The sequence below is a fragment of the Planococcus citri genome, chromosome 2, assembly GCF_950023065.1.
Source record: "Planococcus citri chromosome 2, ihPlaCitr1.1, whole genome shotgun sequence".
NCBI lineage: Eukaryota > Metazoa > Arthropoda > Insecta > Hemiptera > Pseudococcidae > Planococcus > Planococcus citri.
In genome coordinates this window covers 39,290,510-39,317,499 of record NC_088678.1, presented here as the reverse complement: position 1 = coordinate 39,317,499, position 26,990 = coordinate 39,290,510, and the positions used below count along the sequence as shown (strand labels likewise).

The following is a 26,990-nucleotide window of genomic DNA, read 5'->3' as shown; positions in this document are numbered from 1 at the left end:
TGAAAAGTTAATGTGATGAATTTATTTTTGACGCCCATTACTTTCCTCGAAAAAATCCTACAATGCTTGAAATACAAAAAATTTGAATGTAAAATTTTGGCGTCCTTCTGTCTCCTTCTAAAAAATTCCAAAAGTACATATTTGAAAAAATGGCTCCCAAAAGTTCTGCCAATGCCCTTCAAAAGTCCTGCTTTTTCATTTTGAAATTTTGTCGGACACCCATGAAAACTTGGATACTAAATTTACAAATATTGAAAACTCATCATAAAAATGATGAAAAAACATGCTAAATTCAAATTTTAAAATTTTAAAAATCTTCATAGAAATTCATTTTAGATATGATATTTTTGATTCTGATTGGTTTTGGACTTTGGAAGCGGTGAGTGATTTGGTTGGTGGTGGCGGAAAAACAATGAGGGGAGATAACATGTTTTGACATAATTTTGAAATTTCTAAACACGTCAGCATTTTTAGCTCACCAAAGTGTATACCTACTTGTATTTATTTAGAAAAGAAGAACCTAAAAAATTCCAATTTTATTTGGAAAAATTGGCTATAATCAATTTTTGTTTCTTCAAAAGAAACTGCTAGAAAAAGTGTTCTGTGAGTTGAATAAAAAGTAAAATCATTACAGTTAGGTATAGTTGGAGAGTTTTTATTATTTGTACTCCATCTCCCTCCTCCCTCCTACCTAAATATTTCTTCGGATTGTCGACAATCTGCCTCGAAAGAGATTAGAAGAGAAAATTATGAATTTTTGAAACAATTTTGAGTGTTTTTTAAATTTTAAACAGATTTTTGAAGATTTTTTCAAATATTTAGCATTCCTATTTTGATTGATTTTTTTTCTAGAATAATTCAAGTGCGTTTCTGAATAATCTTAGGTATAGATTAATTTTTTTTTCTGCATATCTTAGGAAAATTTAATCAAGAATGAGGATTTTTCCATTTTGATAAACTTCTCGCTATATTGAAATTGCACATGGCGTGTTTTTGTTTTGAGAATATTTGAAAACCAGGAATGTATGTTTTCTTTTAATAGAAATTGGGAATTTTCAAACGTAATTACCATCTTTCGCTATAAGTAAGTACTTGAAGTGAAATTATTTTCCAACGGTTTGCACACACGTATTTTCCATTCAACAACTTCATCAGCTTTCTGACATACCTATCAACATGGGTTCGTTAAAATTTCGTGTAAAGTTCGACAACGATGATGAAATCTTTATTACTGTTGTTTTTAGTCTGTATAAGAATGCGATTGTCATGTAGTTATGGATATACTGTTAGAGATTCCGTTGAAAATGAAAACGAACATGTTTAAAAGAAAAGTATTTGTATTAAAAACGTATCATTTCTATAGTGGTAACTTTCACAATTAAAAACAGGCACAAAAAAATAAAGTGTGATAATAATTTAAAATATTCATATCGCGTCACTTTTCTTTCATGTTTGCGATCTCACGTTGGAAATAATTTATAAAAATAATAGGTACATATTTACAGAGGAACTAAAACTATACACCTACTCTTATATCGTAATAAATAATAATCGTACGTTAACATTCATGTACGATAGGTTCGTAGTTACCTTCAAGTTTTCACGACGTAAAAATGGACGGATTTTTCTTCAGTACTTCAACCTTATATCGATAATATCACTTGATAAATTATCCTGCAAGATACTCATTTTATGGAAATAGATAACCATAAAAACAAAATATTGGCATTTTTTGATTACCTGGCAGCGAATATCACTTAAAAAAAATAAACTAGTATCCGTACAAAAAAATCCTTACCGATGCTGCAATTTTAAAAAAAAAATAAATAAATATTGTTCTGTACAATTTTTATAAATTATTAGCAGATCATATTTAATTATCGATTCGATAATTTTCGTTTGTTTTAATCGTCTTTCAAGTTATACTCGTAGATCGTTTTACGTTTTTTTTCTCTTTGGTGTGTTCTGTCGTTTGACTGTGCATCCGTTTGACTGAACTGAATTGGTTGCTTAGGGCAGTAATATTGTTGGTTTTTTCGCTAATTACTGAAGAATCCGAATCGTTCTTCGGCGTTTCGCTCACATCGACGATCTTGAAACAATTTACCATACGCGATTATGAAATTAGTCCTTTATATTGTTTGATTTACCCGGAAGCGCGTAAAGTACCTGGAATTCCAGCAAACTCGAAGTATTGGTATCTTTACTGAGAGGAGTTACCGTAGAGTAAGGGGCCGATGAACCGGAACTGTTCAACAGGATACGATCTTTTTCAAAATGCAGTGATTCTAAGAAATTGTCAACCAGCGAAGGTTGATGGCGGGCAGTGTTATTTGGTGGGCCTTGCTTATGCACGTAGCTAATTGGCCAATGAGGAGCTTTTCTTTTATGCTCTTGATACGGTCTGTAGGATTCGCTGCAGGGTCGCCATTGCTCTCTGGAAACGCTGCCAACGTAACACCTAAGAGAAATTTTGAACGTTATTGAAACATTTTGAAAAACAATTCGTTCTGAGTGGTACGTGAAATGAGAATGAAATCTTACCAAGGATAACTGTATCCTTCCGAATATCCGCAATGATGATCAGGTCTGCAGCAGTAATCCCAATCACCATCTTCGACAGGGCAAGACCAAATTCCTGCGTCAGCTCGATGAGCGCATTTAGTGCCCCATTTGCAGGGACGCCCTGTCACTGTGTAACTGCTCCAGACACCACCTCCTGATGTGGGCCAAACACCGCCTCCCGATGAAGGCCAGATACCACCTCCTGAAGAAGGCTTAGTAGGACTACCCGATGGAGGCTTATAAGTAGGAACGAAACAACGAGGATTCGTGAAATCCCACGAAAACAACCAGTACGAGTCGTGTTGCGTGAAATCTTGGCCTGGTCGTAAATCACGTAACTCGATATCGCTCAGTTCGCAATGTCCAGACCTGTAAAACATTTCGAAAGTATGTGAATTTCATTGAAAAATGAAAATGTTTAAAAATTCGCAAATCTTTACTCACCAGTAACTAATTGTGGCACATTTGAAATGGGTTTGATCCCTAGATCGACTGCATTCAGCTTTGCATTCAAGTTCATTAACGACCAGTACAGAATTACCCACTGAAGCAGCTGATAAACGAGCCGGAGATCCATAAGGAATGTAGCATACTAAAAGCCAAAATCAAATACACTGATGTCAAAATTTTCTGATTTTTTTTTTTTGAAATCTGTTAATGAATTTTCTAGTTATCACACTTACACTTATCCATTTTTCTAGAACTAGACTGTACATCATAACCAGTGACAGGCCATACAGGCTGAGGCTTATCTTTAGGCGGTGGCAAATATGTAGGTGGCTTGTAAGTACCCTTATTATTATGCCCAGGGTATCCGTAATCTGGTGGCAAGTATGGTTTACCAGTTGGCGTGAAGAACGAATGTCCAGGCACATCCGATCCTGGACGAGGTGTCGAGGGTTGATCGTAAGGTGGTCGCAATGAGGTCGTGGTGATTGTAACGATTGTCGGACGTACAGGAGGCATTAATGGCACCTCGGGTAACCAATCCTTCTTGTTGGTTGGGATGTAGCTGGATGTAGGGTAGCCGCTGTAAGGCCAACGATCTATTTCGCAGCCGTGACCGTAGCTTCCACGATGATACACTTCGCAGTCTCTGTCTTCGATGAAGTGGCGTCGTGGGTCCATTTCTGGCACAGGGATGTCGGTTAGTAGGCAATTGTATTCGCTGCTGCCTTTAGGTACGCCATATCTGGAAATTAATACGAAAGAATATTTTTGATTTTAAGGAGAGACTTTTGAATTGTGTCATTTGTGTTTATGAAGTATCTGTTGAACTTTATGATACTTGAGTACCTATACTGATTTTCGAGAATCGAAAATTGGGTACTAAAATTGATTTTATTACCTGTAACTGAATGCTCGACAAGTGAAGTGACGAATATGAAGGCAGATGAGTTCACAATCCACTAGTGAGTCGGTGTTTACAGCAAATCGCACCATTGAAGTATCCAAACGCAAACCAGTTCTTATTCTTTCGAAACAATCTAGAAATTATTTTTAAAAACTGTATGAAATATTTTGCAAAATGTTTTCAAAAATTCATTTTCATTTTCTTCGTTGTTTGGTTGTTTTTTTTTTTAAGATTCACATTTGGAGTTTGAAAAATTCAAAATTAAGTGTTGATTGATCCTTGGCTTGTTTTGAATTTTCTTCAAAATACGTACTTAGTTACTTATTTGAACTATGCAAAAAATTGGCATAATAATTTTGAAATTATAGTTTTTACAAGTAATTTTCGATAGATAGATAGAGATACTGAAAATGAAGAGTGAAAAAAACCAGAAAAAATTAAATTTGAAATGCCACGAGAGGAGGAAAAAAGTAAACATTTACAGATAATCGTATAGAGAGGTACCTATTATGAGAATGTGAGTTTTCGAATGTGCTGGATTGATCTGTGATGAAAAAAAGGGAGGGAAGAGATGGAGCAAAACTCAAAATTTTCAAATGAATGATATTGGAACTATTGGTTTACAAAATGCAGGTTTTCAATGAATCGCTTGTATTTTGTTTGAAACCAACCACCAAAATCCGAATTTCACCATTTGTGGTCATTTTTGAGTCTTTTTCGATTTTTTCAGAAAATTTGAATTCTCTGAGAAAGCATGGAAATTGATTTGTGCAGCTAAAAATCGAGTTGTGGCTCATTTTTGGACCATTTAAAGAGTTTATTTACATTTGGGCTGGGACATGGGTCGATTTCCAAGTGGACATCTCGAGTGTGGTTTTTTGACCATACTATGATGGAAAATTAGAATACCTAATCAAAAATTGTTTCCGCTTGGAAATTGGCCCAAATGTGGATAAATTCGCTAACCGAGTCGAAAATGAGCCACAATTCAAATATTTAGCTGCCCAAATTATTTTCTGCGGTTCGGAGGAATTGATTTTAATTGTGATGTTAATTTTAGATATCATTTTTATAAAATACATAGTATAGGAAAATACTTTTTCATTTTTATATGTATTTAAATTTTTTTTCAAAGCATAAATAGATACTTAAATCGCCAAAAATAATCAATTTTGGATTTTCAAAAATTTTCAAAAAATCAAAAATTCACTTTGAGCAGCTGAAATTTTGGTTTTATGGGTTTCAGACATTCCTCTTTCCAAAAATCGTAGTCTCGTTCAAATGAGAGGTAAGCACATGGGAAGGTTTTCTTGTAAGTCAAATTTTAACATAATAAAGGTGAGGGATACGAAAGGGTGAGATGAGACAAAACTCGAAAATCTTCAAAATAATGTTTGATAGGGTCTTCAAGAAGTGATGAATTTAATTTTACAGAGCTCGATTAGAAACCTGAGAAAGACGTATAATGAAAGAGCTGAACTCAAAATTTCTGAACCAAAAATCGAAAAAGTCTTCTTGAAGGCGAATTGAAAATACGTGACTTCCTAATGATTTTTCATGTTTATTTTGTCAATATAAATTATTGCAGTCATTTTTAAACTTGAAAATATCTCTTCTTTTCTTCCTTAACAGTGTAATTTTGGCTTGGCTTCTAATTATTTAGTTTCTCTTTCAATGTTTTTCTTTGTTTGAGATTCGATAGAGCTGTAATGAACCTTATACTGATCAAAAAAAAGCACGATCTGATCAGCTCAAAATTGAACGAAAATTGGATTGTTTTGGAAGAAGCTCGTTGAAAGAAAAATCCTCGTGGGTAATCAAAATCTCAGCGATGTGAGTTGATTTGTTAAATTAATCATACATTTTTGTTTTAGTTTTGAAAGCTTAAAAATCCATAAAACCTTACCTGATGTTCACCTGCTCAAGAGTTCCACGATTTCCATGTATAGGTTCTTTATACTGGTGTTTCCAGCAAAATTTCAATATTTTTCAGAATTTTTGGACTGTTCCAAAACGCGAGAAAATGAATTTAGAGATCAGAAATGGGCGGCGAAGGGAGGGTAAAGTATCCCCGACTTATCTACTTTTTGAGTAGGTAGTTACTTCAATTGGAAAATTCGTTTAGAAAAAAACACGAATTTCAAGGTTCCCTCATGTATAAAACCACTGGAAAAATTACTTTTCAACTAGAATTGATTTTCTAAGCTGAAATGTCCTTATTTTCTACGTGTTTTGAGACATTTGAAAATTATGAAAAAATTCATAATATCATTGAAGGTTTCAAAACAGTCAGAAAGGATACGGTATATTCATGGGGCGGAGAGGTATCTATGTATTTGGTGAAAATTCTTCTACGTGGTGCGTTTCCAATTGACCTTATAATTATGATTTTTAAACTATTCGCTTTTCTGAGATTTAAACGAGGAGTAAGTATTGATGCCCGAAGTGAGCCCTTTTTCAAAATTTGAAATTAGCTCACGAAAAACACGATAAAATTGACCCAATAGAATTTTAATATTGTGGTGAAATTTCCGTTTTGAAGGTGAATGGTAAACAGGTACGAATGGGCCTCGATAGGTACTATAATATTACACTAGGCAACGGCATGTTTGTGTTCGGGTTGAAAATGGGCTTAATCGATAGTTTAGACCTTAAAACAAAAAAAAGAGTGGGGATTTTCAATTTGAGTTGTTTTTGTAGTCAGGAGAGATGATCAAAGTTGCAAAAATGGCTGTTTTTGCCCCATTTCACGAGTTTGTGGAGACATCAGTATTATGTTTAAAAAAAAAAACCAAGGTCATATTCGGATTCTACGCACTTTTTTAAGTAAACAATTTCACCGGATTTTTGATTTTCGAAGTTTCAAGCGCATACGGAAGATTTTCGTTTGTAACATATTTTAAAACTTGGAGCGAGAGCCTCGTCCGCGCGAACACGGTTCCGAGCCACGATTACGTGGTGGAGTAACGCCAGCGTCGCGCGCTCCGAGTTTTAAAATATGTTACAAACAAAAATCTTCCGTATGCGCTTGAAACTTCGAAAATCAAAAATCCGGTGAATTGTTTACTTAAAAAAGTGCGTAGAATCCGAATATGACCTTGGTTTTTTTTGAAACATATAACTGATGTCTCCACAAACTCATGAAATAGGGCAAAAACGGTCATTTTTGCAACTTTGATCATCTCTCCTGACTATACAAAAACAACTCAAATTGAAAAACTCCACTCTGTTTTTTGTTTTAGGGTCTAAACTATCGATTAAGCCCATTTTCAACCCGAACACAAAAAAAATGTCAAAAATTGTTGCCTAGTATTATTTTTAGTGTGAAAATTTAATTTCAAAATAATTCTTATTTTTTCAGAAAAATAATGGTTCGAAAATTTTAAATCATTTGCTAAAAATCAAGAAGTTGATTTTGTCAGTTGAAATTTAAATTTGCTAAGACAGGTTTTGAATTCAATTTTTTCAATAATACTTATAATTTTTGTTAAATTTTGAATAATTTTGTCCACCTACGTTGTTCCTTTGCCATCAACAAAACCGATTAACCGAACCATGTGTTTTTTTTTCAAATTCATCGATTCGTAACGTATATTTGCTTGAAAATAATATGTATTTCTTTTTTGAAAAAATTATTGCTTCTTAAAAAATTTTAAATTTAACTTGACGCTTTCTTTACCTGGCTATTCAAAATGAACCTTTATAACACCGTATTTCAAAATAAGGTCGTTGTGAATAAAATCCTTTACTACCTATGTTTGTGCAAATTTCATAAATATAATCGGTTTCCTTACCACTATCCCAAGTCCTGGTAGGTTGGCAATTCGGACGACTGTATTCATTTCGTACATAAACATCGTAATCTCTGTCCGGTACTAAATCGAAATAAATATCCAATTGTCGATATGATTTTTCGCCCAATTGGCAATTATCGGTGGACGGAACAGAACTGTACCTACACACCGAGAAAACAATTTTTTTAAAAATTCGCCCCAATGACCTCGTCAGCCGAGTGAGAAAACCCAGCACAATTTTAGCATAAACAGACGTAAGTATGTAAGTAGTCTGAGTACATAACTGTACCGAAGACGTACCGCATAATTTATCGTTTTGTAGGAATTTCAAAGTGCAACACCCAGAAATAGGAAAAAAAATTCACCGTTATAGAAAAATTCCCATGTACTAGGATGAAAAGTGCTATACACCTCACCTCCATCGCTGAGTTAATAGAACATTTAATAATTTACATTTCGTAAATTCTCGTGTCTTAGCAGCGATGGAGGTAGTGGTGGTGTCGAGATGACAATGAAATTTTAATTTTACCATATGTAAGGTGTATTCAATATTACGTAATTATTCAAACGTGAAAAAATTTTTTCCTGAAAGTTCTCCGATGCGTAACATCGAAGTATATTCGTGCTTGTATAATTATCGTTTAAAATGAAATCATTATAGATAAATTGTTATTTTTTTTCCTATTTTGCTTTTTTCTAAATAAACACGAATGCAATTTCGTCACTCGAGAATGACAAATCGTACACTTACCTGTAGCTTATTATATTGCACATGAATTTTTTTTCGTTGGCGCATACGACTTCGCAATCGTACAACGTTGCAGCGTTCAAAGTCATTACAATGGCTTGCCTATGGAGTCGAAAACCAGTTCTAGCTCGTACAAAACATTCTAAAGATACGTGGAGGAAAATTTGTTTAAGTACCATAAGCACCAGTAATACATTAAGTTACACACCATTAAACCTATTAGTCTCGGACAGATGTGCTTTTGTCGTCGTCGTTGTTGTTCTATACCGCAAAAGCTCCAAAGATTAGAGCTTTCACGAGTACGTATCTACGTTGTCAATTTACGTATAATAATATACAACACGCTGAAGTATATAGAGTTTAATTTTTACGTATAAAAAAAAATTGTTAAGGATTGGCCAAAGATATTATCAAGATCTTAAAAATGATAAATTATTAGTGTCGCAGCGAGGTGCCAGCGAGCGTTTATTACATTTTTCAATGTAAATCCTGTGTGTGCTACCTTCACCACACTACACATCCAACATGATGACCCAACCACCAAATCTACGCTTGGAAATTACCGTGACCGGTGTTCCATCTAGGTGTATAAGTATCCGGCGGCGGAGGCAAAGGATCAACTCGTGGTTGGACCCTGACTCCGTAAACGCCATCGGGTAACCAAGGATCTCGTGGCTTATACCACCAACCATCAGCTCCAACATTCGGTCTTCTGTCGTAACCACCACCACCACCAGCTCCAACTCCAGCGCCACCGCCACCTCCTCCGTATCCTCCTCCGTAACCGCCGCCTCCACCTCCTGCTCCGTAATTCCACGTAGCGTAGGTTAACTGTCCGCAAGTAGCCGGCGCGTTTCTGTCTCTCGAGTAAAAATCGTAATCACGATCTGAGATAAAGTCCAGAGTGAGATCGAGGTTCATACCGGGCATCGCTGTTAATTGACAACTGCTGCCTATTTCGGGGCTCGTTGCGAATCTGAGTTTAAAATTACGAAATTTATTCTTATAGACTATTCGAATAGAGAGATTTATTTACCAATACGTGTCTGATTAACGGCACGAGTTGGCTAAGTGTAATAAATTAACGCGACCGAAGTGATGTAAGTGTACCAGATTTGCATGCAACTAACTATCGATCGTGTAAATGGTCGATTTTTCTTTCAATTTCGACCAACACAACGTACCTGTAATTGAAGCCTTCGCAAATGAATTCTCGCTCAATTGTGCACGCTAACTGACATCTGGCCAATGAATCGCATGGAAATGTTCGTCTGATGTAGCGATCTATTAAACGTCTACCGGTCACCAGTCGTTTGAAACACACTGCGAAAGAGATAAACAAGGGTGATGTTATACCAGTCGTTGTATTTTCCAAACACCATCCGCAGTCGGTGGTGTAGGATGTTTTGCATATCCGGTTTGCCGTAAATACGCATCTCTTACGCGTGTTAACATACATGTATGCGTTTGTCAACCAAGACGTGGATGATGCGGAAACGAGGGCGTTTTATGTTGGATTACTATTACGTTTATTTTTTTTACCTTTCCACTCTCCCCATCGTCACGAAATAATCTAGTGTAATAAGAGGAAAGGGAGTGAAGAGGGAGTGGGTGGCAATTTTTTTTAGTCATGAAGCACGTACATTGGATTTTTATTCCATATCCATACATTCGATTTTTCAATGTAATTTCGTTGAGAATTGCTTTCAGTAATCCTGAAATTATGTGCGACAATCTGTTTTTAATTTTCCAAATTTTTCTCAACTTAAATAAGTAATTTTACTACAAAAAATTGATAAAATTTATTTTAATCGATATTTTTACCCAAGGCAAATTTATCGTTTAAAACGACTTTTTGAATTTTTTGCCCCTTTGAATGATTCCCAAATAGTGTTGATTTTTTCAAATTTTTTGAACAGTGCAAATAAACATGTTTTTGAAAAAATTTCTAATTACGAGAAGTACGAAATTTAATTATTGTAAATGAACAAAATCACCTGAAGCGATTTTTACCTTCTTCAGTAGTTTGAAATTGGTTTTGTTTTTTTCTTAAGTTTTTGACACCTAACAGAAAATGCAAAGCAATAATGAAAAATCGTTTCTTGTACTTTTATAAGTTGAAATAAGTAGATTTTTGTGCTCTTTCTCTCCTCTCTGACCTAGTTTAACATTTCCATAAAAATAAAAATTTTTCGACATTTTTCAAAAATGTAAAAAAAGCTACTTTACAAAATGCTTTTTTTTTTGATAAACTCATATTTTTCTTTTTTTTCCTGTATTTGAAGAAAGTGGTGTCAGGAGCCTTCTCTCCCAGATTGAAAAAGCTGAAAAAATTTATTTAGGTGTCCGAAAATTCCCCATTTCTGCATCAACATTTTCTAAATATGTAGTTTCTTCAAAAAAAAAAATCTCTTTGTCCATGTCCTACGTGCTATGTTGAGCTCCTAGTAGGGGAACCTCAAAGTTGAAAAAAGTCGAGATGAATGAAATAGGTAGGTAAATAAGTAGGTACTCGTGATGAAGTAAATCGAAGTCGATTATTTTTTTTAATTCCTCATTTCTGCATCAGAATTCTCATACCTAACCCCCTTCCCCTTTCCATCCAAGAAAAAACCTTACTTGAACTTCTAAATAATTTTGGTAATCCTGTTTAGGGCACCCTAAAGTTGGAAAAATACAAAAAAAATTGAGAATAAAAATTTTAAATGTGTGAAAATTAAAAAAAAAATCATTTATAGGTAGAATTCTTTCAATTGATCCCCTTTTCAAGAAGATCTTTCCCCAGACACCCAAACAGTACTGGTTCGTCCCTTGTTCAAAAGTTTTCAAAGTTGAAAAAAATTGGGAAAAATTAGCAAAGTTCAAATTATTTAAAATTTTCTTTTTGTGGTCTAAACTAGAGTGAGTCATTTTTGATCTTTTTTTTAGAATTGAAGGGAGGATTCGGCGATTAAGTTGTAGGGAAACCTCAACAGACTGCAGAAAAAATTTTGGATCTCTGACTTGAACCATTATACACTACAGGGTTTCAAATTTTAAAATTTACAATACCTAAACAAAGGAAGTTTTTTCGAATTTTTTTCTTTTGTAATTTTTATGCCTATTATATCTAACCATGTAGATGTGAGAACCCTGTTTTTGAAACTTTTCCACTTTTTTCAGGCTATTTTATCCAACTTTTGAATAGGCCCAAAATCGTATAATATTTGTTAGTCAAGCAAAATCCCTTGAAAATTGACCAAAATTCAAAAGTAGGTTTTTTACTTAAAATTTTGACATGGATATGTTTTTGGTGCCAGCCAGGGGTCTTTCTGAAATTTGCGTCATGCTGACATTTTAGTTTCGGACATTATGCCAGATTTTTAAAATTTTGAAAAAAAATCGATCGACTTTCAGAGACATTGAATTTTGAAAACTCAGGGGAAAATATTGTTGACTTTCTGACGTTACACCAGACTTGAGAAAACGAAAATAATCAATCAATCGATGTGAGGTTGACTTTTGAAAACTTTTCGGGGGGGGGGCATGTTCAATTTCTGACATTATGTCGGCCGGACTTCTTAAAACTTGAAAAAAAACTTTGATTTTCTGACATTTTGTCAGACTTTTAAAAACGAAAAAAATTATTCATTTCAATTTTCTGTCAATATGTTTGACTTGAAAAATAAAACAAAAAATCAATGAATTAGGTACTAAAATTACACCTAATCAAACTTTCAAAAATGGCTTTCTGATATTTTGTCAGACTTGAAATTCTAAATAATGAGTCAATTTAAGCAATAAACTTATTCATTTTTTTCCCAGTGTAAATTTTAAAATTTAAAACCCCCCGGTAGAAAAGTGATATTTCAAACTGGGAAAACCTCTCTCTAGAACCCTCCAAGCAATGTTGAGCTCCTTATGTATACGGAGAGGTCCCAAACTTTAAAAAAATGAATAAAATAAAATCGATAAACGTTTTCAAGATTTCAATTTCTGTGTGAGAATTTTTTAAAATAATCTTTTTTCAAAAAAAAAACATCCCTTCTGGTCTCTCAAGCAATAGGTCAAAATGATTAAATAGGTGCCCAAGGCTTTCCAAATTAAAATAGACCAACTGTAAAAACGTAAAATTTCAACTTTTAAAATTTTTTATGTATTTTGAGGACGGGTGGGAGGCGGCTTCCCCGCAAGGTTTATTTTTATTAACATTTTAAGAGAAATTTTATTTCTAAGAACTTTTTAAGTTAAGGGATGTATAAGAGCAAAAAAATCGCAAATAATTTTTCACAAGTAACTTGGGTATAAACAAGAGCTACTTCCCTTAGTCAACCAAAGCCCTAAATTTTCTGGGGGATAGAGGAAGATTTTTTTTTTGAAAAATATATAATTTAGAAAAATTCTGATGTATGCTTAAATTGATAATTTTTAACAAATATTTGTTTCATATTTCATTTTTTGATTTTTCAGATGGAAAGGGAGGATGGCTCCTGGGTCTTGGTACCACTCAATTTCACATTGATTGCTAAAATTTTCAGTGAATTTTATTTCACAAAATTCAACAACTTTAGGAGCTGAGAGTGAAGAAAATCGTAAACAAAAAAAGAAAAAGATCACAAGTACTCGTACCTAGGTATAAAAATAAGAACCACCATAGCTTCTGGATGTTTAAACTAGGTTTTACAGAAATAATTTTCAACTGCTTAGATGGCCCTAAAACATATTCGATAATCGAGGTCATACTTGAGCCAATTTCAAATTTTGTCTCCCCCCCCCCCCCGAAGAACCAAATTTGGTGACATGATTTGTGTTGGAATAATAGGGGTAGGTAGGTACATAATTTCGAGAAAAAAATTGAATTTCGTGGTCACATTTTTAAAAAACTTACGGGCCTTTGATTAGAGTTATTGAAAATGGTTGACATTGGAAGAATCAGCTCCTTTCAGTTCCATACCATTTAAAGTGGGATTCAAAATTTCCAAGTTTTAAAATCCCCCCTCCCCCCGAAAAACAAAAAACAAAAATGATAAAACTGTCAAGAAATGATTCAACTTTGAGCAACCACGATACAGAATTGGGTTCAAAAATTGTTGAGGAGTTTCCCAAAGTGAGTATTGTATCGGATTCTGATTTCAACTTTTTATTAATGAACTTAAAACTGAGCTTTGGCCTAAAAGGCCATTCAACATTGTGGAGTTTCACACTTTTATCTTCCTCATGTAAGCATATTTAGATGAAAGAAACTGTCTGTAGGTATTTTGATCAGTAAAATCTGTTTAAATGGACTACAAACGACGCGCGACGATACTTCAGCATAACTCATAAGCATTGGTAGGTTGATTGAGTGGGTGATGAATTCGGTATATGTAATTCAGAAGCATAATAAATGGACGAATGGAAATTCACGCAGCATATCGAAAAAATTAGCCAAGCAGATTTACGGGTAATTGGAGATGTTCATGTGGAAAATGCAGCATTCGTTCCTAAAGAGTTAGCATAGGTAATTTCGAGTGATAAGTACTGAAATTATCGTCTCATACAGGAAACTACATTTGACGTGCAAGCAAATCAGCCGTATAAATGGTGTCTATTTGCAGTGCAGACGAAGACAACGACGTTGCAAAAGAGTGACATTTATGTGTATGTGTATGAATGAGATTTTACTCACTAATCGTGTAAGTGGGCTGGCCCACGGTACCATTGGAGACGCTACTGTCATCGGGCACATATTTATGCATGCCATTCAGAATAACAAACACAGCCAAAGCACTGACACTCATATTTTAGGCTCGCGAAATGGAAAACGGCGAACGCGAAAAACGTTATGTAAATCGAATCACATGTTTCAATTAAGTATATCGAAATAGACCGAGTGAGATCGAATGAAATATGCTTATGAAATGAATGAAAATTCGCACGTTATTCGCATCGACGACCATAGAAGCCCGACGGTGGCGCATAACACGACCATATTTCGCGGAAGCAGTGCAGGACACAGAATGTAAGTACGAAAAAGAGAACAAAAAAAAAACTACCTACTGACACGATGGTAAGAAAAAACTATGGTGAAGAAGACCAATGAAAATTCTCAATGTCAGGTGGTAACTTTTCGTACACTACGAGTGAGTTTTTAGTGGCGGCGGCGGCGAGAAGAAGAAGGTGATTCGAGTAAAGAAGAATGGAAAAACAACACCGAGTCGCATTCCGTTCCCATAATTAGCGCGAAAATAATTACGGCGCACGCAAATTTGTTTTATCTTTTGTGTGCAAGGGTGTGCTAGTGTACATATTGTGCTGGTTGATGGTTGATGTTGCCGTTGATGATGATGGTATACCGATAAACGCGAACGTGTGCTTAAAATGTTCAAAATGTTTGATATGACAGAGTAACCTTGTAACGTATTCGTAGCTGCATTTGATTATTGCAAATACTATCTCCAGGAAGCGTGGCATCGTTTCGTAACTGAGGAAAGAAATTACAATTATACACACGATTTAAATATACCGCGCGTTATGTAGATACAGATACGTCGTATATAGCCTATAAATTACGAGAAAACGAAAGAGAGGGAGCACATCTTATGTATATTGTACATGTATCGCGATCGATTTCTATACCTACATGTATACCTAATGGTACCGTGTGGCTGCTGCTCTTGCAGATTTTCCGCTCATTCTACCAGTCTTAATGTTTCTAACTGGATGCGTAATTAAACACTCGTTTAGAATGGAGATCTGATTAAATGCTGTTATGCTGCTAAGAGGAGGAAGAGGAAAGGAGGAGGGAGAATTTAGGATAGATTTCAGTTTAGCCAATACGTCTCTAAACAAAATTGGGCAATGCGACCAAAGAAAATAAACTCCGCAGCGACGAATGCAAATTAGCGTAGTGCCAGTACGCGAGCGAGCATTTGATATGAGCTAATGATAAGCGTGAGGGTTAAAATGGCAAATTTCGTTCCACCGGAGTAAACTACGTCATGTGATGTCGTAGTACATAAAATCGACACGTTTGATATGGATAACAATAGTAGGTACAGCGATACCTATAAGATATCGTGACAGATTTTCGTCAATTTTGTGGTTTTTTCTACATACATTCGTCGTCGTAATACTCAAGGATTCCAGGAAAGATTTGAGAAATCAAGGTGGCGGCTAATTTTGACCTTATTTTAGAAAGAATATTGCGCAAAAATCGTAGTTTAGGGATTATTGGAGTGTAAGTCTGATAATAAAATGAATCAAATGCAAATACGACTTGATATTCGATATCAGCGCGAAATTTTAATATAATTTGATGGGTCACTCGACTATATTACGAGAAGAATTTGTGACATTGTAGTTCAACTCCCATATCTGAATTTTCAGCTGGCCAAATTTATTTTTTGATTTTTGACGAATTTTTGGGAATTCAACAATGGTCATAATCTGAGAAGGGTAGGTGCATGTTTTTTTTTTAATTTTTTACTTTTTCAGCAAAAATTATGAATATTAGTTTTAAAGGTGATATTTTGCTCCTTCAAACTGAATCCCTCCATTTCCAGTCATAAAAACACAAATAGGTAATCGAAAACTGGTTAAAAAGACACACTCGAGGTGTTTGTCTGGAAATCGCCCCAATAATTGCGAATAAACTTGTTGAACAACTAGAAAATAAGCCAGCACTCGATTTTTAAACGTCCAAATTAATTTACAAATATTTTGGAAATATTCAAAAATTTCGGAAAAATCTAAAATTGTGCTTGAGGTTTCAGAATGCCGGAAAATAGTGAAATTCAGATCCAGGGGTTCGGTTTTAGTAGAAACACGCTGATTTGCATAAGTTTCGAAAGTTCCTCTACAAATAGAAACTGTTTTATTTTTCTAAAAGAAAAAAAAATACACTAAAGGTGCTCGCTCGGAAATCGGTTCAATTGTGAATTACGTAACTCGTTGAACAAGTGGAGAGTACCCGAGAACTGTATTTTCAGGAGACCAAACTAATTTTTATCCCTTCTGGACAATTTTATTGGAAAAATCGAAAATCCCAATGGAGGCTCCAAAATGGATGAAAATGATGCAATTGATTGAGTTTGAAGAAGCAAATATTGGCTTCAGAATTGATCATTTTTATCGAAAAAGTGCTCGCATTAAAAAAATATACCAAGTTCACGAAATCATCATTTTCCAAAATTACCCAAAAATCGAAAAATTAATTTGGATTGCTTAATGACTGAAATTTTATCTTGAAGGTTTCAGACCCTGCTCTTTCCAAAAATCAAATTCGTGTTCAAATCAAACCTAGGCAACTCGAGTGACTTCTTTTTGAGTATGGAAACTCATAAAGTAACTCCCAAGAAACTTCCAGCTTATTAAAGGAAGATTGGAAGCACTTATAGAGTTTCTGAACTTTTTGTAAAATAATTGAAAATTGCGTTAATTGGGAAAAATATTGAACAGTTGATTATTTTCTCGAAAATCCATACTTCTGTTCACATTTAAAAAATGTACAATCAGGGTTGGACAAACTCTTTTAAAAAATGAATCACTTCTTCAGTAAATTCAACTCATTTTGAAGGGAGTTCCATAACAAATCATTTAAAACTCTTTTTAAAAAAGAATCAAACGCTGAATCGATGACTCTTTTCAAGGAATTTGCTTCTTTTTCAACTCTTACGTAAGTATTACGACAACCCCACTCCCAAAAAAAAATGTTTTGGGGGTTTTTAATTTTGAAAATTTTTTATTTTGGAAGAGGGAAGACTATTGGGCATAGGGCTACTTATTATGGAAAATACATACAGTGGTACTTTTTGAATTTTTGGTCTTTTTTATTATAATCATTTTTGAAATTCAATTCTGAAATTTTCTGATTTCTACACCTACGTATTTTTATCCCGAAACAAGATGCTTACATTGCATTTCCCCCTTAAAATTCCAAAATTAAATTCCAACAAATTTTCTTCATAATAATTTTGCTATTCTGCTCTTTAGGTGCAAAAATTTTCATTTTATCCTTAATTCAGAAAGATGAGAAGTTTATTTTTTTTAAATTTCAAAAAATGTCAACTGCAGTATACCAGTTTTTTTTCTCATTAGGTACCATACCCATTTAAAAATTCTGAAATTAATTTTTTAGCTGTTGAAGTACTATAAAAAATAGAATGAAATGTTACGTGTAAATTTTTTCTTTGTGAGTACCAAAAACATTTAGGATGAAGAAATTGAAAAATGTTCAGGTGATGAAATTGTATAGCGAATTTTCAGCAACTTGGCTTTTTATTTTCATCTACATCATTCAGATGAAAATGAACATACCTGAAATTGAGAGAATCCTCAATTTCCAAAATAGGGATGACTTGAATTCATTTGTTTGTTCGAAACATGATTTTTCAGTCCAACTTCTCGAATGGAAATTTTTGGATTCCATCCACTGAATTACTCTGGGGACTGGGGAATTGAAATGTTGAGTGCATGGGCCCAATCTAAGGTATGTTTTTCAAAAAAAAAGATCTCAAAATTTCGAAGTGTACGATTGGACAATCACAACTCAATCTTATGTCCAGGATACCTATTGAATAAAAGGTGCAGTATTCGACATTTTACATTACTTGAAGAGTAAAGAATGATGTTGACCTTGCTTCCCCAAACAATTGTTATTTTCCACCATAAAATATCCAAAAAGTAGGTAGGAATAACTACATCGAAAAATTATAAATTTTTATTTCTCTGCTAGTAGTTTCCTTAGTACCTACATAATTTCATTGCAAACTACTAACTCCAACCGGATCCAAAAAATACCGTTGCTTAAAATTCCCTACAATTCTGAATAATCAGACAAGAATCATTGAATATAAAAACGAACTGTTTTCACTCAGTTCTAAAACTTCAATAAATCTTGTTAGTCGTGCGAAATACGCATCAAAATATTTAAAAATTTCCCATCCCTTCCCCTCCTCTCATCCCTCTTTAAATCGTCTACTTACTCGTCATATTCCTGCACTGGAACAATCTGACGAACAAATCGAAATCTGGGTTCTCGACAGGAGCTCCTTTGGGCGCCTCGATACTAATCTCGCAAGTTCCATTACCTCTCGGATCAATCCTGAAAAATCGCCCCTATCAATATGAAATACATATAAATAATAATCCCGAAATGAAATATTATTAATTACATCATAGGTAGGTACCTAACTACGTGGTTCATTAACCTAAACTTTGCGGTATTTTACGCAGCTTATAATTTAATCGCAGACAAGGTTAGCTTAGCTTCGAGATGGTAATCAAATCCGGATTTAAAATATTTTACATATTCCTTCGTAATACTTGTATAGTATGTACAATGAAAGAAGAGGATGAAAACTTGAAACAATAATTTGGCAAAAAAAAATATACCTAAACTATCGTCTTATAGATAACAAAGAAGAGCCGCCCTAGTTCCGGAAACGTTTCAGGGTCGCAATAAGGAAATATAAATTTCAAGTTATGCTTCATTTTTATGACGTTGCGATGATTTGATAAGTATTAGTGATTCAATTTGGAAAACTTGTCTGGAAAAAGTGACGTTTGTAGGTAGTTAGGTAGTTAGGTACTTAGGCACGCGATATGTAATTATATAAGCGTGATGTACTATTGTTTATCGTAATAAATTAGCAGTGTCATAGATGAAGCATTTACTTTGATATATTACACCTTTTTTCTCTTCTTTTTTTGCATGTGCTTGCAAACTAAACGCTATTTAACGGCGTTTCGCGTCTGTGAAATAATTTACAAGCTCGTACAACTCCTTCTCGTCATGAAACGTTTGAATTTTTAGCCTAATTTTTGACGGAAAACTGAAGCAATTATAGTTTATCAACCTATATGAGAAGCGGAGTAGGTGTGAGAGAGGGCGTTAAGTTTATGTCCGTTTCATTGTTCATATGTAAAAGCTTCGGTTTCACAATTTTTGAGCGTGCTCAATTTTTTTATAATGTTGAGAAAAATCGCTAAAATTTGGAAATATTTGGTTTGGTTTAATACAAACGAATTAAATAAATTGAATAAAGCGGAAGATGGGGGGGGGGGGAGGTGGAGAATATTTTATAGTGGATATGTTTTTGAGCTGGTCTTTCTGTTCGAGAAAAGTTTGAAAAAGTGCAACGAAGTAAATATTTTTAAAAAGTTGATTAAATCAAAAAAAGTAAATTTTGAAAAAGAAAATGGAAAAAATGGGATATAGATATTTGCAGGTAGTTAAGCTAAATACGTATTTGGACTAATTATTTTGTGGAAAAGGAGTCAAACTATAATTTTTTAAAATTAATTCGTAAAAAATTAATGAATGAAATTTAGTTTTTGAAATTTTGGCTGGTGAAGTATTTTTAGGTACCCATTAATTTTTCTGTGGCTGAATTCAAAAAATTACCAGCAGTTTTGAGCAAAGCTCTAGAAATCCCTCACCCCAGAATTTTTTCAGCATTTTGCACCTTGTTTTCTTCGAACCTGAATTTAAATTTCCATTTAACTTACGTGCAAACGCATTCTCACACGTTTTAGACATCAACAAATTACATGGTTTATAGTTGGACGGACGTATGGTTCGGTATTGTTTTCGCAGACGCGTAAAACTAGCCATATAATTCAAACAGGCAGTTTTAAGTTGGCGTTAACGCGTTGCAAAATGAAATACGAGTGCTATAGGCTCATTAACACACCGTATAATGTCCATCATTACGCAGATACTCACGAATATTGCAATGTTTAGGTTTAAGGTGGATTAGTTTCTTTTTGTTTATCTATTTTAGTGTCGCCTCCTGCTTAATCACTCAGTTTCGATTTTGTTTAAAAGATCACTCTCGCGATCAATCTTGTAGGATTTTCTTATATACGTATCTAGGTAGGTAGGTATCTCAGTTGCAAGACAAACTTACCCAAATGCATAGGCGTAACACATTTCCCGTTCACATTCGATGTCGCATAATTTAAGCGTAGTGTTCATAAAAGACCGTGACACATCGCTGCTGTTAAATCTTTTACCGATGGACACGCGTTCGAAGCATTCTAAACACACGTAATTAAATAGGTATTATCAGTTACAATTTACAAAGTATATGGAATTGTACGAGTATTGTAGGTATATTACGCTTATGTATAAATATAGACTATGTAGTTCACCAGCTCTGACTTCTGAGAATTGTTGAATTATTGTAATCTACGTATATCTATATCTACTCTTTATAATATTGTTTATGTGGATACAAATATGTTTAATTTTTTTAGAGGTAGGTCCAGGTACGTTTAATTTTCCGCAATGCTATGGTTCATTGCAGTAAATAAATTTCCACGCCATATGGCGGTCAAATATCGAAAAAATTACTCTATGGAGAAATCAATTACACTTGTACGTAGAATGAAAAACAATCCTGCAAACGTATGCGTAGGTATATTTTACCGGTTGTTTGGGTAGATGCATGAGGAGAGAGAGAGGGTCATGGGCGCTATCTGAATTAATCTTAGAAAACAGTAATTAAAACTTGTAGATAATATAGTTTACTGTACTGTGCTTTCTTATCCGTGACATCCCATTCTCGTTAAGAATATTCACATTAGACTTGATTAAATGAAGCAATCCGTTTTGCAACAGTAATAACTTGAGGTAGGTATAAGTATACCATACCTACATATTTCGATCAGTTGAGTACTTACTTCAAAGATACATGGAGTAATATCTTCCGGGTTTATGTGGCTGATGGTACGATTCACTGAAGGATGTGATAGGTTTGATTTACTATTGTAAGGCTTCATCTCGGCTTATGCCAGAATAGAAATAGAGAGTAGGTATTTATTTTGGAATGTATATGTATAATTTCAAGAACGATTCATGAGCCTATTGTGAAAAAAATAGTGCGAGCTGAGGTGAGAAAAAATATTTTAGGAGTATTAAAAAATTGTTGAAAATTAATATGGTTTTCATACCGTTTGATGAAGGTAATCAAATCGATTTTAAGCTGATGAAATTCCTTCGTGCTCGGGTTTTGAGGTAACAATCAAAAGTGGTTTTTTGAGCAGCTTTTTTTCAAAATAAAAATATTCAAAAATCAAAAATTTTCCCGTTTGCGAGAAAATTTTTGAAATTTGCGCGAATCGCAGTATTTTGCCATGAACTAACCCCACGAGGGCCAATTTCGTCATTTCCAGCCATTCTGGAGCCTTCAGCGCGATTTTTCAATTTCTCCAGAATTTTCAATTTGCTCCAGAAGACGTTAATATGAAGTTGGGCAGCTGAAAATCGAGTTGTGTGTTATACTCGACCTCTTTAACGAATTTGTCCACATTTGAGCCGATTCTAGAGGAGACACCTCAAGAACGGTTTTTTGACCAGCTTTTTTTCCAAAATAAAAATATTCAAAAATCAAAAATTTCCCATTTTTGAGGAAATTATTGAAATTTGCGCGAATTGCAGTATTTTGTCATGAACTAACCCCACGAGGGCAAATTTCGCCATTTCCAGCCATTCTAGAGCCTCCAGCGCGATTTTTCAATTTCTCCAGAATTTTTAAATTGCTCCAGAAGGCGTCGATATGAACCTGGGCAAATAAAAATCGAGTTGTGTGTTATGCTCGACCTGTTTACCGAGTTTATCCACATTTGAGCCGATTCTGGAGGGGACACCTCAAGAGTGGTTTTTTGAAAAAAAAAATTTCAAAATAAAAAAATATCCAAAAATAAGAAATTTCCCGTTTGCGAGAATGTTTTCGAAATTATCGCGAATCGCAGTATTTCGTCATGAACTAACCCCAAGAGAGTGAATCTCGACATTTCCAGCCTTTTTGGAGCTTTCCTTTTAATTTTTGGATATTTTTATTGTAAAAAAAGCTGGTCAAAAAGCCACTCTTGAGGTGTCTCCTTCAGAATCGGCTCAAATGTGGATAAATTCGTTAAACAGGTCGATTATAACACACAACTCGATTTTTAGCTGCCCAACTTCATATTCACGCCTTCTGAAGCATATTGAAAATTCTGGAGAAATTGAAAAATTGCGCTGGAGGTTCCAGAATGGCTGGAAATGGCGAAATTTGGATTTGGAGAATTAATATCAGTTTTAGGATTTATTTTGATCATTTTCACTGATCATATACGTACTTTTTTGAAAAAAGTATAAATCACCAAAAACAGTCAATTTTGAATTTTCAAACGTTCGCCAAATACCGAGATATGAAGTTGGGCAGCTGAAAATTTGGTTTTGGGGGTTTTTGACCATGCTCTTTCTAAAAATCACGGTCCCGTTCAAATCGAAGGCGGACACCTCAAGAGGTTCCCTTGTTAGGTAATTTTCTTTTCCTTTCAAGGTACCGAACCCAAAAATCTGTAACACCTAAAAATATGATACTTGAAGTGTGATTCTTTGACTATTTGAAAATAGAGCAGTCGAGTTGTAGTCTGATTATTTTCAAAATTCATCTAAACATTTTATTTGATGCTCTAGCTGTACATGTTTCTCTGAAAAGAATTTTTTTAGGCTGGAAACTTTGAAAGTTGATAGGTCATTTCACACCAGAATGATCCATTTCAGGTCCCAGGTTTTCCAATTTTGAATGATGTCTCAATATTTTTGTATTGTTCCAATTTTTCGTGTCAGGTCCCAATTTCGGAGCCTTGTCAAGTGGGCGATTGAAGTTCAAATAAATCTGTTTATACAGCTATAAAATGAGTTGAAAAGGAATTTTGTTTTTTAAAAAATTTCAACGCTCATAGTTGAACTTTTTTGAGGGAACCTAATTTTTGAAATGTGAGTCATATGTATTTGCAAAATACTTCTTGAAAATACGAAAAAAAATAGTGGACAAATTTTTCATAGTGTATTAAATAAATCTGAATATATGCATAATACGCATCTGGAAATCTTGGTCCACTCAAAACGGGTACCTACATCTGTTTTAATTTTGGTTGAATCAAAAAAAAAAAAAAAATTAAAAGCCTCAAGTATTGTTCCACTAAAATTTGATTTCGAATTTCAATTTACTTTTTTGATAAAAGCCATTCAAGTTACCCTAAAAGCTTTAGATTTCAAAATAAAAATTTTAAAAATGAGAAATTTGAGTGTCTTATGGTTTGTTTGATTTTTAAATGCGTTGATTTCGAATTTTGATTTTTTAGCTTGATCTTCCTTTGAACAAAGAAAAAACTTGGCATCAATGGTCTATCACAATTCTGGGATTTGGTACTTGGGCTTGGTTTAGTGCAGACACGGACTTGGTCGATTTGGGCACCTGGTGAATGCACCGAATGGGGCTCTCAAAAGTTCACCCTCCTCCTCAAAACTCCTCCTCTTTTTTTATCAAGTTTGGATACTTGAATCATGTGAGTTGTACAACTGATTTTTTTTTGCTTTTTTATTCGATTTCGCGAAAATTGTACTGTCATACTTACAAGAAAAAACTGGAGTGGTTTTTTGTGGGAGGGGAGGGGGGGGGGTGACTGACAATTTTCAGACTGGTATGAAAAAAATACCAATTTTGCCGAATAAAATGAGGAGTTTTTAAGATGAAATGACAATTTTGCCAATCAAGTAAGGTTCATTGAAAAATTGTTATTTTCTCTTTTGAATTTATGGAAGTTTCAATAAGGATTTTTTTTTCTAGTTTGAAGATAGGAATTGGCCCGAGCGAAGCAAGGGCAAAAGCTTTCAAAAATTTGGGTTTCGAAAAGGTAAAAACAATGTTTTAAAAATTTGTTTATTTGTATTGATCCAAAATTTTAGAATTCGAATGAGTTTTAAAAATGTTAATTTTGAAAATGAAAAGCAAACAGACCCGAGTGAAATGACGGCAAAACCTTGTTTCGAGACATTTTCTTAAAATTTTAATGATATATTATTTTGAAAGTTCAATTTAAAAAAAACATAGAAGCCCAAACGAAACGAGGGCGAATGCTTTCAAAAATTCGTATTTTTAGAGATGATAAGTCATGTTTTTTTAAATGCTGGGTATATTTTTTTTGACTTCCCAGTTTAGAATTTGAATATTAAATAGCTAACTAAAAATTTCAATTTTGAAAGAAAAGAAATACAAACCTGCTTAAGCGAAGCGAGGGCAAAAACTTGCTAAAATTCAAGTCTATGGAGCCCGCTCCTGGTTAACGTAACCAATAGGGATGGAATTTTAAACTTGCCTACTACTTACTAGACTTTTATTCGTGAATCGTTCTTGTCAATGAAAGTGAAAATGATTAAAAAAATTTCGTGGAATGATCTTTTTAGTTGATTTAAAAAGGTAATAATGAATATAGAAAGGAATAAGAAAATGTCGTTGAATTCTAATATTGATTAAGTTGATGAAGTTTGAGTTGAAATTGGTGGCTGTAGGATTTAATTATAATTATTTTATAAATAGACATTAGATAGGTAAGTATGTATTTTAAAATTGCCTACTTGATTTATTATGTAGGTACCTAGCTACCTACCTAATTTTAAGCTCACATTTTAGGATTCTTTATTGATTACTTAAGTTTTCAAGTTCTGTTGGTAATTTTCGATGAAATATTTTTGTTTTTTTTGGAAAAATTTCAGAAAAATATCAAGCAGTAATAGTGGATTTTTTTTTGCTGAAAAATTCGTCCAAATCTCTTAAGGCGTTGAACTTTTTTTAACAACTGATAATTTTCGAAATATATTACTTGGCAGTTTGATATCAACTTGTTTACCACAACTGAAAAAAAAAAATAGGAAAAAATCCATCCGATAAAGATATTATTTTTTGACGAAAAAAGGATAAAAGTTACCAAATAAACATGAATTTCACTCGCGATAAGAAAGCACATAAATCAAAAACGAAAATAACGTCGATTTCGAAAAAAAACAAACATCCATACAGATGACGAAAAAAATCTCGGAAATCAACTTCACAACACTCGAAAAGCGACTAATTAGCTTTGAATTTTGAATGAAGAAAACTCACCGTTGACGCCGACATTGTAGATGTAAGATGATGCAGGATGTAACGCGATCATCATCATAATGGCAAACTGCACTGCACCGAAATACATCGAAATTACACATAGCGAAACAATTTCCATTATAATCTAAAATTTAGTACTGGGTTCGGGGAAAAATCGACACTGATCAAAGAGGCGATCTGAAATTCCTCCATCGCGCATGCGTTCGACCGTATAAATTACCATGTCCAGATCACGAACTTAATACATAAACGATTATGACAAAACGTTCTATTTTGTGTTGTTTTGTTTTGTTTTTTTTTCACCATATTATTACATGCGTAGTAGGTATAGTGTGTATAAAACTATGTACATGGTGCCATATGTCGAACCCGGTGGTAAATTGTCTTGTAGCTGGTGACAGATCGAGGTCGTCAAATGTCTCGTGTGGGGCGACCCTATGGACGATACCACCACGATCACATTCCCCTTGCCACCTTTAGGCCTAAAGCGGTGCAATCGGCCTTACATAATACAATTGATTACAAAGAGGACGAGTAATTTCTCAATAAGTATTCGATAGGATGTACACTTTAAACGGATTCGTCGTTTAACGACGCAGCACCGCCGACACCGGCACCGTGTTAAAAACACGTAAAATCTTTCTTTTAGCCATTCTTAAGGCGAACGTTTAAGGTTATGCGAAATCACAACCGTGTAAACAAGGACATTACTATTTGAATGGATGCGGTAATGTGTTTAATCGGTGTAACGAAATTTTACTTATTTGAAAATTTGAATGGTTTCGTTTTTAATTTTGCGCCAAGGTGTGAGATGAAGGAGGCAAAAGAGGAGGGAGAGAGTCTATGCAGAAGGATATGGAAAATCATTTTTCTTTGTTGGGTAGTTGTTCCTTTGTATACATGCGGACATTCGTAATTATAGGATATGGATTTTTTGATGGTTACACTGGTGATGTGAGAAAACCATCGAGCAGGTCGAATTTCTTCTTGTTTTCGATTTAAAAAAAAAAGTTATGTTATCGTACGATGTTTTTTCGTTCCATTTCTAAAAGAATTTTCTTAATGAAAAATCAGAATATTTGTCAAGTTTTCGGTGATTTTTTGGCCGGGGGGGGGGCATAGAATGATTTTTTTTCAAGATTACAAAATCCATTTCTTGTAGAAAACTTCACCGATGTACCTATTGTACGTATAAGGTTAATTGCGAAAACCCAAATGTCAGATGATTTAGTTTCCACCAAATTCAGCGGAGACCTCCATAAGAAAAAAAATATAAATTTTTGCTTTTCGGGATTCGAATTTCCAGCAGACAGTAACCAATGCACGTATGGAAGTTCACGGTGTATGGGTCATTTTCAAGGCGTTTGACCATTGACCACTTCCTAGGTACTCAATATCCAAACCTACCTATACCAAGAGTTTATACAGAGGTATGGAATGCTTAAAGGACATGATCGGTATGCATTGCCAGTGCTAGTTGCGTTAATAACCAGCGAACTTGGGCAACGCGATTGGAAACGCAACTCGCGTAGAAACAAAATAAACCTAAAACGTAGGTAAATGAGATTTTCTCGTCCAGTTTTTGATACGCTTGATCGATTATCCGAACGTATCGTAGCGGTGTTTTATTTACA

At 34.2% G+C, this 26,990-nt stretch overlaps 1 protein-coding gene across 2 annotated transcripts; it reads right to left on the bottom strand.

Moving 5' to 3' along the window:
* Positions 1-1,319: 1,319 nt before the first annotated feature.
* Positions 1,320-25,533, bottom strand: LOC135835727 (uncharacterized). Of its 2 annotated transcripts, XM_065350122.1 has the most exons (13): positions 25,357-25,533; positions 20,332-20,461; positions 18,406-18,524; positions 9,646-9,784; positions 9,025-9,437; positions 8,465-8,603; positions 7,714-7,874; positions 3,914-4,052; positions 3,249-3,757; positions 3,010-3,157; positions 2,545-2,934; positions 2,170-2,461; positions 1,320-2,092 (listed from the first exon to the last, which is right to left on the bottom strand). In XM_065350122.1, exons 1-13 carry the CDS (start codon positions 25,472-25,474, stop codon positions 1,916-1,918), a joined length of 2,874 nt encoding a protein of 957 aa, XP_065206194.1. In that variant the 5' UTR covers positions 25,475-25,533; the 3' UTR covers positions 1,320-1,915. The 2 variants fall into 2 exon arrangements, with proteins under 2 accessions (XP_065206194.1, XP_065206195.1); XM_065350123.1 differs by lacking the exons at positions 18,406-18,524; positions 20,332-20,461; positions 25,357-25,533 and adding an exon at positions 14,109-14,611.
* Positions 25,534-26,990: the final 1,457 nt, after the last annotated feature.

Coding starts and splice junctions, on each gene's coding strand:
- LOC135835727 (XM_065350122.1), bottom strand. CDS start 25,474: ATGGAAATTGTTTCGCTATGTGTAATTTCGATGTATTTCGGTGCAGTG. Junction 20,462..25,356: donor CTACAATGTCGGCGTCAACG/GTGAGTTTTCTT, acceptor ACGTGTGTTTAG/AATGCTTCGAACGCGTGTCC. Junction 8,604..9,024: donor TAGATGGAACACCGGTCACG/GTAATTTCCAAG, acceptor ACGTATCTTTAG/AATGTTTTGTACGAGCTAGA.